General features: G+C 39.1%; 1 protein-coding gene across 7 annotated transcripts in view; it reads left to right on the forward strand.

The window, feature by feature from the left end:
- The window catches only part of PDE10A (phosphodiesterase 10A), a 369,917-nt gene that overhangs the window by 201,605 nt on the left and 150,942 nt on the right, over positions 1-17,370 (forward strand). The window contains exon 1 of one of the 7 annotated variants that reach the window (XM_062641802.1): positions 15,805-15,847. The exons of 4 other annotated variants lie outside the window; for them this stretch is intronic. In XM_062641802.1, the coding sequence (XP_062497786.1) occupies positions 15,820-15,847 (28 nt within the window). In that variant the 5' untranslated portion in view covers positions 15,805-15,819. Of the gene's footprint in view, positions 1-15,804; positions 15,848-16,261; positions 16,305-16,708; positions 16,866-17,370 lie in introns of those variants that run through there. 2 more of the 7 variants (XM_062641798.1, XM_062641800.1) reach the window with 2 other exon arrangements.

The following is a 17,370-nucleotide window of genomic DNA, read 5'->3' on the forward strand; positions in this document are numbered from 1 at the left end:
TCAATTTTATCAACGGATCAGCTGATGCGCAGATCAGTGAACTTTATAAATTCAGGCTTGGGATTTACTTACTTAACTTTTAGCAGTTTATTTCTATTCCACACTTGTTCAGTAATAATGCTGTTCTGAAAAAAACAAAACCAAACCAAACAGAACAACTATGTATTTATGAATTATTTGGTAAAACACTGTAATGCAAATACTGTCATCTAACTGCCATAATGCTTTTTTTTTGTTTGTTTTTTTTTTTTTTTTTTTTTGAGCAATGTATAATTTGGGTACCACCCAAAGTGCTGCTCTCCTATTTTATATGTCTTCATATTTTCAGCTACTTCGCTTGTATGGTCTTTCTGCTGAAACACTGGAAATCTGCTCAACCTGCATCTGTGACAGAGCAATTCAAATTAAAAGAAAAACCAATAAACTCTAAACACCAGCAGTTTGGTGAGCATTGGATCTGAAGACTGGATGTTCCTGCTGTTTTTTTTTTTCTCTCTTTGCTTCCTCCACCCCTTTGTTTCTGCCTAGTATTTGTGCTGCTGCTGAACCTCTGCTGTCTCCCAAAGTGGATGGAACTTATGTTCTGTTTCAGTGCAACTCATTCATGTCTCTCTGGTTTTCTTAGTTGCTGGTTTTCATGAACTCATCTGATGCATATATGGTTTGGTCAGATTTGATTGCAATTAGTCATAAAGTCAAAGTGTATTTGTAGGAGCAAATTTTGTAGCAGGAAAGCCAGTAAGGTAATTGCATGTCTTTTTTCTTTTGACCTTCTAAAGATCTGTAGATTTTTGTTGTTGTTCTTGCATCTTTATTAGTTCTGGTAGCATTGAGGTCTCTAATTTCTTTGGATTCCTAAAATTTTAAATGTTTTATGCAGAAGGCAGAGATACATAGCTTCTGGGGAAGAGGTCAATGATGTTTTTAGTAGCTTCTTCCTTCTCAAGTGTAATTTACCAAAGGGCTCTGTGATCGAGTCATCATGATGGGAAGTGCATCTCAACTGATGTAATGCATTTGTGTTTCCTGGAAACAGAATAAAATCGCAGCTCTGCTCCATTTAATGCAGAATTTGTCATTGATTTCAGTTGCCATGATATTTACTCCTATCATTTGATCTTTTTGTTGTAACGGGTTGTTCATGCTTTATGAATCTGATTTCCTGACATCCGTCCCTCAAAGCAGTGCTGAAAGTTTTTATTCATGAGAGTATTTTTACAAATATTTTGAAATGTGGCACAGCCAGATCTGATTTCAACAAAACTTCCAGTCTCTTCCTCTACAGGCTATGCTAAAACAGGGAATCAGCATAATTGATACAGCTAGAGGAGCTAGATGCATAAAGCTGGATCAACTTGATAGATAAATTCTTCAAATAAATTAAATATTTATCTAAGGCATATTACTCCTGTCAGGAAAATATTTTCTGATGAAGATGCATTGTTTCAGTCTGTTTTGGAAACTGAAATGCATTAAGTTGAAATGGTATAACCTTGAGCTTCTCTGCTGCAATAGTATGTGTTTCAGCTGAATCACTTTGCTGTAGTAGACAAAATAGTTAAAGTAGTGTATAAAACCTCATTTAATCTCAAGTAGAAACACATTGCATTTCATCACTTGCAGAAATGCTGTGCAGTTTTTCAAAGATTAAAATCAGAAATGTTCAATAACTACCTCTGAATGTTATTTTTTGGCCTCTGGAAAATCATAGAATGGTTAGGGTTGGAAAGAGCCTGAAGATCATCTAGTTTCAACCACCACCTCCTCCCTTGCTATGGACGGGGATGCCTTACACTATAATATGTCTTTCTCATAAGGACTGTCTTGCTAATATCTTGACAAGGTTTCCTCTGTATTGTCTTCAAAAAAATAAGTTATGGTAATATATGGAAAAACATGAGCTCCCTGTAATACAAGTGGTTGCTCTGAATGCTAAGAGTATCTAAATGTCATAATGGTGCTCTGATGGCTCTGTATTATTAAAAATTGTGGTAATTATTTTTGTTGTTGATAATTCCCTGTACTGTTTTATAGCCTGTGATGTCAAGAAGTTTGCAAGTCATGAGCTAAACCTTGTGGCAGCCTTGATAGGAAGGGAATTGTAACCAGACAGTTGTTCTTTTTGTGTGCCGTAGTGCAGAAGACTCAATGGTTTGATTTTTATATGCTTGAGTCTGCATAAATCTTGCTGAAGAAAACTTCTACAAGTGGTTTAAAAACAGTAGGACAAAATGATTTTGTAAAATAAAACAAAGTATATTTTTGTAACAGCTTGAAGATATTTATTCTGTTTGTGGTCATTTTGTGGCTGTTTGCTTTGCAGGCCAAAATCCCAATAAAACTTTCTAAACAAGAGCTGGATTCACAGATGAGAATGGTACATAGATTTTTATTTTTTTTTTTTCCAAGTAGACTCTTTTCTTTTAAGTGAGGTGATGTGTCTCCAAATGCATTTGTGAATTAAATAAAGACTGGTTTAACTTTATTTCAGGAAAATCAACTTGAAAAGACATTATCAGGTGGTCTGATCTAATGAATAAGTTCTGTTTAGTGAAAGTTCTTTTTTCAGATGTTGGTGTGCTTAGTTCCTACTTCATAGCAATCTCATCTGAAATAACTGTCATTATTTGTCTTTTTCAGTCATTTAAATTGTATTGAACCACTAGGTTTCTCATATGGCTTTTCTGTAAAATCATACATTGGCACAAACTCAATGGCATGAACTGCATTTTGTGTTTATAAAGGAAATGCTAATCAAGGGAAAGGAGGGAATTGCAAGTTGTGATGGGTTTTTCTTATGAAATTACTACTCAGCTCTTCTGCTGATTTCTTCTTATGTGCATATCTGACAGAAGACAGAAAATGGCTTTCCTTCGTTATCTTCATGCTAAAAAATAGGGCCTGTTTTCCTGCTGGCCTGCAGCTTGGAAGGGTGGCAGGGATGAAAAGTCACCTTTTGCTTATGAAGGGATCGTGATGTTTTTATGGAAGATTTAAGAAAACAGAACATTAAGTAGCTCTTTTACAAAGGGCAGCAGTCATAAAATGTACTAGGGGTCTGTTTTTGAATCGTAAGTTGCATTTTGGACTTAAAACAGGCTTTTAATTCCCCCAGTGTTTCTGGCAAGTATTAAAAATGAGTTAAGGACAATGCTGATCCGGTAACAGTTGAGATGTTAAGAGTATTGACATGCTTCTGATGGGATGCTGCAAACAGGCAACTTCCTGCTTGCCCTTCAGCTCGTTGTGCAATGTTCAGGGCTGAGAGTCTGTCAATATATTACTTTTTTTTTGGGACACTTGTGGAAGCAGCCTATGGAAGCTCTCTAATAAACACTGAAAAGCTGCTGAAATAATGATTTGGGTAAGAACAATTCATTTAATTAACTTAATTTCAGGTTTTGAAGAAAGCACAGCAGAACTGCCCGAAACAGAATATTTGACATCTGTGTATGCTTTAGTTCATTATATTTAAGTGTTTGTTTTTTTTTTTTTCCCCTCCTGTCTTGAAAGTGGAAAGCAAGAAGCTGCAGTATTTCAGGAAATGAAATCTGTTTTGCAGCATATTTAAGACCCCTTTACACTTCCAGTTCAGCTCACAGCAGTAGTTTATACTCAGACACTTTCTATGTTTGACTTCGATTCGGCTGATTTTTCCTGGCTCCTTTTTAAAAGTTACAGTGACTTCCCTGTCTTTTACTCAACAGATGGGCTTCTGATGTCTTTTAAAATCAGCAGGCTTTTCGAAAAGAAATGGTAGTTGCTGTTTTGAGGCTGTGGTGAGGAAACACTGCTGTTGGTTATGGTTGGGAGACTGGAGTCCATAATGTGGTTGCAAGCTAGTTTACCATTCTACAGCTTTTCTTTTAGTATTTACATAATTGTATGTAGACAGCAGTTGTTTTTCAGTGCTGTGGCATTTTGAAGTGGATTGCTGTGCTGGGCAGATGAAGTAACCCTTCATCTGACTGATTTAGTGGTCAAAAGGAAGAAAGGAAATAATGCTTTTAAATGCTGTTGTTAAACTGGGAACTGCTAGAGCTGTTGTAGTTTCACTTAGTCACCTCCTCCTTTCCCTTGATGATTTGAAGTTATGCATAGTTTAGATTTAGATTTATGGTAAATACATTTTTCTTTACTAATGTGTTGTACCTTTGCCAAGTTCCTATGCATCATTCATGTAGAAGGTGGGTAGCTGGCGGAAGCTAGGGAAGGAAATAGAGTACTACCAAGTGCTGGGAACTGTGTTTTTTAACAACATAAACTGATCTCCTAAAATACAGAGGTGGAATTCCTAGTGGGATGAGATGAGATGATGGCTGTGCCTTCCCCTACGTTTATCTGCTGAAAGGGTGAGAGAGCTTTCAGCCGCTTTTCCTCCTTCCGAAACTTGCACAGTGTGTTTTGTTAATTTATTCTCACCGCAGCCACTTAGTAGTTGCAGTGTCTTCAGGAAGAGGATTTTTTTTTGGTTTGTTGTTTATCCCATCGCTACTCCGCTTCACAAGAGACTTTTCTCTGAAAGACCAAACACCTGCCCCCATGTTGACAGCTTTTCTAAGGGAAAGCAGCTGTCAAATGAATGGGATTTGGTAGTTTTATAGATACCCATAATCTGTTTGAGAAATATCAGGAATAGATGTCTAGCAGTTACACTTCTGTGACTGCTTTAAGTAGCCATCTTGCAGCTATTTATTGTGTTGACTAAAGCATAAAGGGCTGCTTGATTCTACTGCAAAGTGTACTTCAGAAGAGTAATGTGCACACGGTGTGTTAAGTGGAAAACGGAAGACAGCAAGAAAGCGTATGAAAGAAATAAGATGGAATTTCATACTTTTCTTGCCCATTAGAAAATCAACAAAGCTGGAAAGACAATTGGGACATCAAGAAATGGAAGGGGCAATAAGGCATTTTCTGGCAGAAGAGGAAGATACAAAAAATCCCAACGAAACAAAAATAGATTATGACACATCAGTTCATGTTTTTCCATTGAGGAGATAATCCCACCTACTTAAGTTTCTGAAAGAAATTCTGCTAGTCGTAGTTATTGTGATAGGTTCCTTTCCTCTGTTAGAAGGATATAGGGACGTGGTTGTTTGTTTTTTGGTTTTTTTTACAGTGTAAGTGAGGCGTGTTCTTTATTGCAAACAGCAGCTAGTTTTCTGGTAGATGCCTTTTATGGTGCACTTAGGATTTAATGCTTCCTTAATAATTTCCTTTGTCACAGCTTAAAAAGACAAAGACTGGCCTGCCACTAAGTTTCTAGGCAGCTGAGCTGACTGTGAGAGGGGTTTCTCTGCAGCATTTCCAGTGTGAAAAGAGGATGGTATTTTTTTCTTGGCCATTTAGGAAGTCTTAACCTGTTTGGACCTTGAATCTATTTTTCGTGCAATTTAAAGTATAGATTCTTTGTATATATGTTTTCTTACTGAGGAAAATGAGTTCAGCTTCAGGTTGAGTGTGGAAAGGCGAAACAGCTTTACAGATACCTGAGTTTTAGAGGGCAGTGTTTCATACCAGTGGTGTTCTTCAGACTTTAGGTTTATACAGAACTGGATTTAAGTATTAGCAACAGCAAGGAAATGTCTGAGGCTTTACTAAAAACACAGACCAGGGATTTTTCTTGCTTCCTGTTTCCACTCTTTCAGTATTGCTGAATTTATTGATGTGTTGGTTGTTTTTTTTTTAATTATTATTTTAAAAATACTTCTTTTTTTCCTTCCTTGTGCTAAGCCCTAGTGGCCACAGCTGTCTGCCCTGTAACTTTGACTGTCATCATTAGCAGTCTGTTATCTCACAGGGCCGTGTGAGGACTTTAATCTTCTATATAATTGGTGGTGGCAATTGCCGCTAAAGCTGTAAAGGAGAAGCATCCGTTCACCTTCGTGTGAAAATGGATGATTGACGAACTCATGAATGTTTCCTCTCGGCTCTGAACCCAGTAAGTAAGGCACGGTACCTCAGGCAGTCTAATTTCCGGGCTTGATAATAGACTGGGAAAAGAGCCATTTGTTGTCTTCAGGGTTGTCCATATATGGACAAATCTCTTGCCGGGCTAAGTAAAACCAGTCATCTTTCAGGAAAGAAGAGAATGTTACAGGATTTTGGAAAATGAAGGTTTTGTAAGCAGAGGTCTAGTTTAAAATAATGGATGGTTGTTTGCTTCAGTGCACTTCAGAGCAGTCTGGGCTCAGGTTTGTATCCTGGAACTGTGTTAAGAGAATCACAGCAATAGATGTGAAGCATGTAAGTGTGCTTCCGCTTACCCTAGTTGTTTGGCAGCCTTTGCTTTGAGAAAGACCTGTGCTGGTGCTGGGGCAGACTAATCCTGCAGGCTTTCACTGCCTTTATATTTAGTTTTGGATTGAAGATTAGGAAAGCATTTAGGATGAAGTTAAATAGTAGAAAGATTATTTAAGTTTTTGTCCACACGTGCCTATTGTTAGTTTATCACTGAATAGACCTTTAATGGTATTTCTTGTTGGTTTGGAGGATCAAGCTGATCATGATCACATTGGAGATCCAAGGACAGCTGAACAATTCTTCAGTTGACTGGAGAAATGTAGTGTTATTTTCTAGTCATTGAAAAAGTTTGGGGTTTATGTGGGGTCCCCCCTGTTTTTGCTATGAAATATGGAGTATGTCTGTGGGGAAGCAGTGAGACAGTTTTCTCTCAGATGGATCCTAAACCACCACAAATGAGCTTCTTTTAGCAGTTGTTGGAATGCCATTATCTCTGTGTATCATCAGACGTCAGACTTGAGGACAGGAAATGGGGGGGGTGTGGGGAGGTGTAGTGTGTGAATAAGTCAAACTCATGGTTATAGATTTATGTTTTATCTACTAATATAGTTTCACCTGGTTACAATATTTTGTGTTTAATACCTTTGTTTCAGGTGTAGTAGAAAAGACCTTGGTTTCTGATGAATAGGGACCACAGAAAGAGTCCTTGATTTCTGATGAAGGACTGTCTGCTTGTCCTAGTTCTTGTGTTGTCAAGACCACAGGCACCCTGGTTAGGACATCGGTTTACTTCTGACTTAGGGTAGATCGCAAAGCATACAGAATAGCAGAAATCCTCCCTAAAACTGTGTTATTGCTCTGGAGGTTTGCTTAGAGTTCTTGAAAGTCTTGAAGATGATGACATTTTTTGGCACATTAAAGACCAGAGAAGTTTGCTTCCCCCTTCCCCCCATTCCCCTCCTACCTGTTATACTTGGAAGGACAAGGTATATAAGAGAAAGTAAGAAAGGTTTTGGTTTTTTTTAAGGGGTAGTGGGTCACAAATTATCTTTGTCTACTGAAAGTATTGAAGTTTAAAGAGGGAGAGGAAGGAATGGATAGAGGAAAAGAGCAGCATGCATCCTGTCTTTGAGACCCAGGTGTTTTAAGTGTTATAAAGGAACAGTGCCTAGGTTGACTGTGTTACTGGGCAGGACATCAAATGATGCAATTTCCATAGTCTGTAAATGTGTGGGATTCTCAAGCTTAACTCCTCAATCAACAGGAGATTAATGTGGATCGAGCGCACCATTTCTGGCCTAAATTTTAAACCTCGATTTTTTTTTTTTTTTTTTTTTTCCCTCCCATGCTGTAGGGCAAGTGCTTTGCTTTAAGTATTTTATATGTGTATTCTGAGCAACAATGACTTTTGATGTGGTTTGTTTCTGTTTTGCCTTTTAAACTTAGCGGTGTTTCAGTTTTCTGGTTATTTTAACGTGCTTTCCTCCTACAGAGTTGACTTAGAACCCTTGATCAGATGTTCAGCTGTTGAAACTATTACTGCATTTTCTTGTATTTCTTATTAAATTGAAATAGTTTAAACCTTTTCCTGGTTTTACTATTACATTGTTTTGCTAAGAGCAAAAGGCTATGCTGCAAAATAGTGTTTTGTTACTACCTCATGCTTTCAGAAATACCTAATCACCTGTTGAAAAGGATCTATAGCAAACATTGGACCACTTTTTTACTAGGTGAAAATTTGGGGTTAGGTTAGGTTCAACTAACAAAAAAACAACTGAGCCAGACAAAATGAAACATTTTTCTTTCCTCTTTGTATATACAAATCTCTTTGTTGAAGGTGAAGTTTGCAGTATTAGTTTGATTTTGCAAGGACAATATGCATGAATAAAAGTAAGGTGGATGTTAATTTCATTTTTACATCTCTTTTTTTTTAATGTATAGATTATACTTTTCTTCATACATTACACTAATACTTGGTTTGCATTAAGTAGATCAATTAAATGGTGCATTAAGCATTTCTCAGCAATAGATTAGTTGCATTCCACCTCCAGCCCAAGTACTGCAACAAGTTTATCTAGCATTAAATTGAAGATTTTATGACTTTTTAGTGAGAAGCATGTTTTAAGGAATTGCATAATAGTATTTCAGATTTTTCAAATGGAAAAAGTAGCCATATGAATTATCTGCATCCGTCCTATGTGTATTTTTTCACTTTTTTTTAGGCTTCTGCATTATATGTACTACTTTCCAAGATTCATTCTCATTCCGTCCCTATCAACTTTACTTTCTGGAGTCTCTCTCCCCTTCTGTTTTGTGAGATGACTTTCTGAATGTCTTCCTTCTGATGATCTCCTAACTCAAGTGTAATACCACTGCCTGACTGTTGAACTCATCCAAGGTTTTTTTTTTTTTTGTTATCCAGACAGCTAAAGACCTTTTTTTTTTTTTTTTTTTTCCAAGCTGCTACGTGCCGACTCCTCCTCTTCCTCTTCCTTATCTGTTCCGTTGGCATCATTGCTGTACTTCAGTGTTGTGTGTGCAGGTCTGTTGGAACCTCTGTTGTGGTTTGAAAGAATGAGCTAGATGATTGTGCAGATTAAGAAGCCTGCATCAGAGATCACTCTGAATGTCCACTCACAGCTAGTTTAAGGAGAAAAGGAACAATGTCAGTGGGGAGGTTGCTGAGGAAGAGCATTTTGGGATGTGGGCTAAGTGAGAAAGCATAAGGATTGAGGCATGGAGTAAGTGTTTCTGCCTAAGTCTAAGGAAACGTATAATCAATGGGAGAAAATGGCAAGGATTTGGAGCCAATTTATATGATCAGGTTATGAAGAACCACTGGCAGTTTCTTCCTATTGGAGACTCAGTTCTGCCTGCTTTATGGCAACAGGGTACTAGATTGCCCATTGCTGAAGCCTCCCTCTGATGGATTGTTCTTCCCTTGGCTGACGTCAAGATTTGACATTAAGTGGAGAAGTGTGACTGGGAGCATGTTCATTAGTGTGTTCAGGTCAGAAGTGTGCTTAATGTCCTAATTGCTTTCATTAGTCCTTGGTTCACATCAGAAAATGGTCCAAAGGAGCAGCATCCATCCCATTAACTAGGTTCTTTCCAGACTAAACAAAACTGGGACGTGAGCTACAGCATTCTGCTCCATTAACCAGGTTTGGTATATAGGGCCAGATTAGATCTAGTTTGAAATAAACCGCACCAAACCATTAATTATGATTGTTGGGTCCCTGTAATCACCTGCTTTGGTCTGGAAATCCACTCCTGGGCAGGCTGTGCCTATGTAGGGACAGTTCTGATTTGCAGCTCACTTTGCTGTGAAAATTCATCAGTGCCACAGGAATCCTTTACAGTGGTAGAGTGGCAGAAAGGGGGGCCCAAGGTGTATGCCATGGATTGGCTGTGTTTTCCCTGCCCCTAAGTGTTTGAAAAATGACTTCTGAAGACCAGGGTCTGCTGAAGAGCTCTAGCAAATCTTGGTGGAAATAGTGTAAAATATTGCTTTAAAAATATTTTATCAACCACTGAAAGAAATTGGATGGATGTTAGGTGAAGGATCATTTTACCGTAGGCCTATTCAATCTGTTCATGATTAATGTGTTCGTAAAACATAGCTAAGGCTTATATATTTCATATTTTGAGATGCTATCTTGGATTTTGGTGATTTATTAATGTTATAAATTTGATCCTGCTGAGCTGAACCTACTTGCAAAGAAAATCAGGAATTTTATTTTGCCGAGAAGAGCATTATGTGCTGTGTCAGAAATAGTTACGGAAAGTTCAAATAAGTGTGGTTATGAAATGCCATGACTCTGAAATAGTAAGTGTAAAAGAAAAAAAAAATAAAATGGTGTGCCTCTCATTATTTTTTCTGGCTTATAACTGATTTTGTAGACTGAAGTACAAATCCTTTGTTGCGTTTGCTTTTTGTGTTTATATTGAATCTGATAAAAGTCTTAATTTAAACCATATAATGAGAGTTTTCTTGACAAAATTAGTGAATTTGGCATTAGGTGGGGTTTTTTTGTTTTCTTTTTTCCCTTGCTTTCCTGTATCTAGCCAAATGCATTTTTTTCCTAGTGTCATAATGGCTATTGGACAAACTTATGCTCCCTTTTTTGCCTGTCCAACCTAGCTAAAAAAAAAGTAGCCTTAGCCACCTTAAGCAGAAAGGTCTGAAGAGAACGTGTTTGTGGACTATGCAATCCCAATTCTGAGCTGTTACTTCACACATACAGAATAATTCCAGTGGGCTTGTTCTCCGGTTCCAGTGGTTTAACTTAATTTTGAATAGATTCTCCCTCCCTCCCCCGTGAATCTTCAGACTGTCCTTCGTATAAATAAGGTTCAATTTGTATTCTCTTCTCTTTTAGTGTTGTTTCTGTTTAGCTTTAGGTAAGCTAAATGAGAATTATCCATCCAAAGCTTATGTTAAAGCAGCTGTTGCTAGAAAGTCAGTATGATGTTTGAGTTGTGTAGCTGGATTACATACTAGAAGCAACTGCTTTTGTCTTCCTAAGCAAAACGCCAATTCTGAGCTTCAGAGTTGGCTTCCTGTTTAGCAGTGCACAGTGTCACTGGCAGGCTGTAGGAACATCCATATTTGCAATAATAAATAAAACTGAACATCGCATTCTCAGGTGTGAGGCTGTGCTGATACCATTTTAATTAGATTTCTCTCCATTTTAAGACCAGTCTGATTTGATATCTTATGCCATTGATCAGTGTAACATTATGTGTCTAACAGGAATTTGTATTTGCTGTCAAGAAAGTGCATGTTTCAGCAGTGAAACACAGAACTTACAGGGTAAGCTGTATCTTGCTCCCTCTGAAGTTTATAGAGAAGCTTTCCCTGGGTCCCTGGGAGCTGAGATGAGTCCTTTGATGGCTACTTCCAGTTCTGATACACTGGGACCATTCTTATTTCTGTGCATGGCATGGGGAGATGTTTATAGGATGGTGCTAGCTATCTTTCTGGGAATTAATAATATGTGTTTGATGAGAAGCCTTTCTGTTACATTTGCTGGATTGCCGAATAGGACAAAATAATAATAATAAAAAAAGTATGCTGTAACTGATTCTACTCCTAAATACTGTTTTTCTATTTTTCTGTTTGTAGTATATCACTGGTTTTACCTTCAGCAGGTGCAGCATGTTTTCCTAATGCTGATGTTTTATGTAACCATGGTCACGGTTACTTGCAAGGGTTTTATTGACTGATAAAAATCACTATTCTATCTTACAATGTAACAAATTTCATTACTAACTCTATAATCATCTATAGTTCAAGTACTGACTACACTGACAGAAACACTGAAGTCTGGTGTTATCTCACTTTTTCTTGGAGTAATTGAGCAGAGCATTCAGAAAGTATCATGTATGCTGACATACTTACTGTGTATTTGGTGCTCCTAACATTAGGAATTGAGTGTGTATGTGCGTGCTGAGGCTTTTGTTGGGTGTTTGGTTTGTTGTTTTTTTTTGTTTACTTTTGTTCTTTTAAGCCAAGCATTGTCAGTGCTGCTCTGGCAACTTTAGTGGTTTATCAGTTGGTTTTGATATGCAGAGATTCTGATGTGAAGTTACTTTAGGAAGTAAGCTGTACAAACACTTGTGTGAAAAATGCTGTATCTATACCAGTCTCAGCTAAGTTATCCTCAGCTGCCTTAGACTCCAACAATATAAGCTAACTAGCTAAACTTTTATGAATTCTAACAGTGCTGAATTTTAGCAAGTCATATAGAGGATACTGACATTGATGTTTTAACCACAGATAATGTGACTTACACTGGTACTGTGCTGCTACTTTTTACTGTCCTTTAGTGACAGGGCAAGGGGTAATGGGTTTAAACTTAAATAGGGAAAGTTCAGGTGAGATATAATGAAGAAGTTCTTTACTATGAGAGTGGTGAGGCAGTGGAACAGGCTGCATAAGGAAGTTGTGAATGCTGGGCATGTGTTCTTTAATTTTCTCTTCCAGGTTTGTCAGCTTTATGTTTTGTACACGCCAACACATAAAACGTGCTTGATCTTGAGTGTCCATTTCTCTAGAGCCCATGTTTTATTTGGTATTCCCAAGCCCTTCCTGAGGAAAAGCACTTCTTGCTGTCAACTACCGAAGACAGAGCTGCTAGGCTGCGCTTGACCATTATCATGAAAATAAATATGATATACATGTTGTTCTTTCTCTGTAATGTTGTTTTTTCATGTTGTAAGCATGATATAAATGTTGTTCTTTCTCTGCAAAAGGAATAGTCATTGAAACATTAGTTTATTATCTAAGCCTCGACCCACCGTAAGACTGATATTAAATGGGGAGCTGAGAAGAGGGCAGGGGGAGGTTAGGTTACCCGAAGATGATAGATACTTAATTCAGTCTGATTTCAGGTGTTGTCTGTTTTGCACATGCTGATTTTGAAGCAGATTGATTATTGTAAGGAGTTTGCAGGAATGATGCTGTAATAAATACATAACTATAACATAGGAGGATATTTAACTTGTAGCCTTGGTGATTTATATATTTTAGTTATTTATATACTTCGTGTACTTTCTAATTCTGAAAGGGTATAAAGCTCAGGTGCCTCCCTTCCTTACAAGATCTGAAAGCTCCACCTGGGATAGCGTGCTTGCTTTTATATGGTGTTTCTAACAGGTAGAAATTTGGAAGCATACACCTATAAACTTTTCAGATAGAAGGTGGACTGTTCTGTTTAACAGTGCTGTATAAATACTACATGTAAAGAAAATAATTTAAAATGATGGTGGAATATATGGGAACTGTTTATGACACCTGATTCATTTGCATTTTATGTTGAAATCTTATTTTTTTTTCTTTGAGTTTAAAAAATGAAGAGAAAGTAGTTATTACACATTCCTTGCATTGTTTAACTGTTGCATGTTAGATATTGAGATCACACTGTCAGAGATTACTAAGTGTGCAGAGTCATCTCTTTCCACAAGAAATGCGTATATTGTGTGCCCAGTAAGACAGTCCTTAGGATAGCACAGTGTATGTATGTTCAAGTAATCAGTGATTATAATGATACCACACAGGCAAAGAAAATGGGGTTGGGTTTGAATGATGTGCCTGAAGTTGATGTAGTCTAGCTTCTGAATTCTGGCATCGTGTGAGTGAGAAATGATGGCATAAAATAGTGGTTTTGTCTTAAATTTCCCCTAAAAACACCCCAAACAACCCCCACAAAACCTGAAGAATCAGGAGAATTTAATTATGTTCCCAGTATAACAAAGACTCAGATAAGCAACTTGTAAAACAGGGCCTCTTAAATTAGCAGCATGTGGCACTGCTTGTTAAAAAAATGTTGTGAAGCCTCAACCCAAGCAAGTGTGAGGGGAAGCTGAGCAGAGCACTGTAAAGTGAGGATTTCAAAGAAAGCATGTTCTACCATGCTGAGAGGCTAAATAACATGCTTATGAAATGCAGAGCTACCAATTTTACCATGATTTCTGTGGGACTGGATGTTTTTCCTGAGACTAACCACGCTTTGGGAACATTCTTAGTGAGGGTGGAACACCAAGAAGTTTCTGGGACAAGTGTTGAAGTTAGGAGCTTAGTCAGTTAAGAATATCCATTGGTTACTGTTTAACCATATGCAGTGAAGTCTTTATGCATAGCAGTGTATCACTTTGACTTCTGCTGTGATCCCTGTTCCTATTTTTAATCCCGCAAGACACTAGAACTAATTTAACAAATGTGCAAATGCAAAGAGTTTACTGAATTTAGGCAAGTCTGTACATTTTCTATCACTGTTTTCTGAAATAATTCTTTACTAGTTTTGTATTCAATATAAGTTCCATTGAATTAAAACCCATCACAGAAAACTTTTATTTAAAATCCATGATTTATGAAGTGATGATTTTAAAGAATAGCGTTGGGCAGCTTTAACTGCGAAGTCAGACAGTTATTCAGTCATCCATTTTGGAAGATTTAACTGTAGATTTATTTGGATAAATTGCCTAATGATTTAGCAGTAATTATGAAACTAATAATGAGGTGTGATGCTTGCTTGTATTCATTAAGCTCTGTGAAGACAAGTATCAATAAGAAAAGAAAAAGCAAGGCAGCAGTGGAACCACTGAGACCTTGTGCTTTGATGTTTTAGGGCAGTCTGACAAGTACTTCAAGCCAGCATATGCCAACACTGCTGCTAAAAGAGTCAGTGCTAACATATCCGAGATCTTCTGCTTGCCAGCTCAAGGGAGGGCAAGGCAAAATATTTCCCCAAGGAGGGAGTGTGTTGAACAACAAGGAGGACACTGTGGGGAGAGGAGAGAATAGTTGCAAGAAGGGGAAGCGGTGCTCCAGAGATGCTGATGTATGTTACTTGTTGAGTTAGCCTCAGGCTGGGCAGAGTTAGGGTTGATCATCCCCTGAGCGAGAAAAAAGTGATTAAGTAGCCCCATGAGACTGAACAAGGGGAGTAATAAAGCTTCTCCCCCCTTCTTCCCCCCCCTCCCCTTCTGGTTTTGTCTGGTCGCTCATCCCCCTCTGCAGGTGCTGTTGTATGTTGTAAGGATTTAGCTGATGCTGCAGCCTCTTAGAGGAAGCACAGATAACGCCCTCTTCTACCAGGCTGATCTTAAGACAAGTATTTCGTGGAGATCTCTAACAGATTAAATCCCTGAAAGAGATTAATGTTTTTAGTTGCAACTGAACAGAGTTTAGTATTTTCTTACATACATGTGCATGTTTGCACATATGTAGATTATCAAATTTGCCCATTCCTTTTGGAAATCATGCAAAACTAAAGTTGTTTCACATGGAGCTAAATTCCATGTTCGGAACTGTGTATCTCTAAAGGTACCTCTTCCCCACAGTAATGCTCTTGGCCTGTGCCCCCAAATACTCTTCCTGCCGTGGCTCCCAGCGGCTACACTGTGAAGACATGGCATGATTGATGGTGTGGGTTGACTGGCTGCCAGTGTGCTGATTGACTATAAACCCTGGCCAGGCAAGAGAAAATCTGAAGCTTTTTAACCATGGGCATGCCAGTTTATCCACTTGCCAGGGGTCATAAAACTTTCAGGAATGTAGTTATCCTTGGATATCAGTTGTCCTGTGTTGATTATAGTTGAAATTGGCTCATAAACCCAGAAATTATTAAGGGACAAAAGCAGTGAGGCTGCTAATCTGGCCAGTCAGATGGGAACTGGGCTGAAGGTGTGAACACTGCAGAGCCTGGGTGTTTGATCCTCTAGACTCTTGCAATGGCTCTGACTTGCACAGGATGTTTCCAGACTTGGTGGAAGTCTAACGGAGTGAACGCAGAGTTCATTCTTTCTTCTTGCCTCCACTTCACACTCCCATGTTGCAGCATTTGTAGCCCTGATCTCAGGTTGCAGGGCAGAATGCAGAAACCGCCTTCCTGCCTGTTAAAGTGGTGTGCTGAACTGTGCAGGTCAACAGGCGGACTATTCCTGTGATTGGAGCAGATGTGTGTTGCAGTATAACTAGTTAAAAATGCACTTATCCTGGTGTGTGACCCACTGTACTAAGAGGAATGCCTAGCATGTGACTCTCTGAGGACTTGTATAACACGTGAACAAATGGACTGGAATTCTGTTAGCTTGAGAAGTAAGTCTGTCAGCAATCTTGTTTTCATTCGCCATTCACGGTATCGTTTCAGTGCTTTTTGTTGTAAGAGACAAAGTGGTCTTTCAGGCAAAAGTTATCGGTGATGTGCAGTATTTTCCAATACACTGGTGAAGAATGGGAATCACAGTGCTCAGAAGCAATGAAACAAAGTGCCTGGGAGTCTCACCCTTTCCAGGATAGTACATAGTGATAACCACAGAAATGGGGCAGTGGAGGAGATGTGGAAAAGAGGGTGAGTACTGTGATGAGAAGTGGATTTGTAGGGGAGAACAGTGTCCTACGGATCAAACACTGATGCTATGTGTTTTAGTGATGTGTGCTTTCAGCCTGGCTCTACTTCAGTTCTGTGTGTGCTTCCTTGGAGTTCTGGAATGTATCTTCGCATGTAGCTCAGCCTGGGGAGCCTCCATGCATCCGCTCCACCATGGGAACCAAGGTGCAGTGAGCGGGGGAGATGGGGAGACTGACTGCAGAAGCAGACTTCTGAGCCTGTCATGTATAAACAGCATGCTAGTGAGATGCTAGTATGGGTACCCACCCCATAGGGTGTCTCTGGTAGTGCTCCTAACTTGCTTAAGCTCTTTGGTTACTCCTGGAATCCGCTAGTAGTCCTTTGCTTCAGGTTTCCCTCTGTGCAGTGTCTGTACTGGATCATCCTGTGTGGGCGAGCCTTACGATGCGGACATTTCACGAAGGCCCACAGCAACAGCTTCCAGAGAGTGCTGGTGTGTTGCAGGCCGGTGGCATGGTGGGCCCGCGTTCATGTCAGCAGGCAGGGGGAAGGGCGCTAGCTGCTTCACACTGCTGCTCCGCCCTGTCCTTTCCTGCCTGCCCGTGAAGTGAGCTGAGGGTGGCACGGGCCCTGCAGGGCGTGCAGCATTCATGTCCTCAACTCCTGATCCGCCAGGGTGGCGTAAAGCAGTGCGTCAGAGGGGACAGAAAAGCGGTGCCTGGACCTGTGGGCAAGATGACAAGAGAAAGAAGGAGAGACAAATGGGTGAGGAACCAAATACTTGGGAGTTACGGCTTGTGTGCAGCACTGAATGGGCAGGTCTGGGCTGTCAAGGGAAAAAAGGACGAGTGCTGGGAGGTGCGGGAGAGGGAGAAGCTTTGACATGTCAAAATTGAGGGCTGTTTTCTGCTTTATATGCATTTGTTGCCTGAGTGGGCAGGCATAACTATTTGAGAGTCTTTCAGCGGTTGGGTTGCTTTTAAAGTTAATGTATCTGCCACTGATGAGAAGAGGCTGCAAAAGGCTGTTATCTGAAACACATTCATACTGGCTGTCTGCATGTTCTTTCCGGAAGCTTCTATAAGTTGTAAGTTATTTCTGTGAATTTATAATAAATATTTTCACTTGCCTCATTTAAAGGCTAAAAAAAAAAAAAAAATCTTTAAAAAAGGTTTCGAAGTTCAGTAGCTGTGAGGAAGCCAAAGGTTAGTGTTAGTGGTGGTTAGCTCTCAGCAGTAAAGTCAGCGGACACATCCCAAACTGTAAGTAT

Source organism: Pezoporus occidentalis, unplaced genomic scaffold, assembly GCF_034315485.1.
Source record: "Pezoporus occidentalis ecotype Australia unplaced genomic scaffold, CSIRO_AGI_Poc_V1 ctg7, whole genome shotgun sequence".
NCBI lineage: Eukaryota > Metazoa > Chordata > Aves > Psittaciformes > Psittacidae > Pezoporus > Pezoporus occidentalis.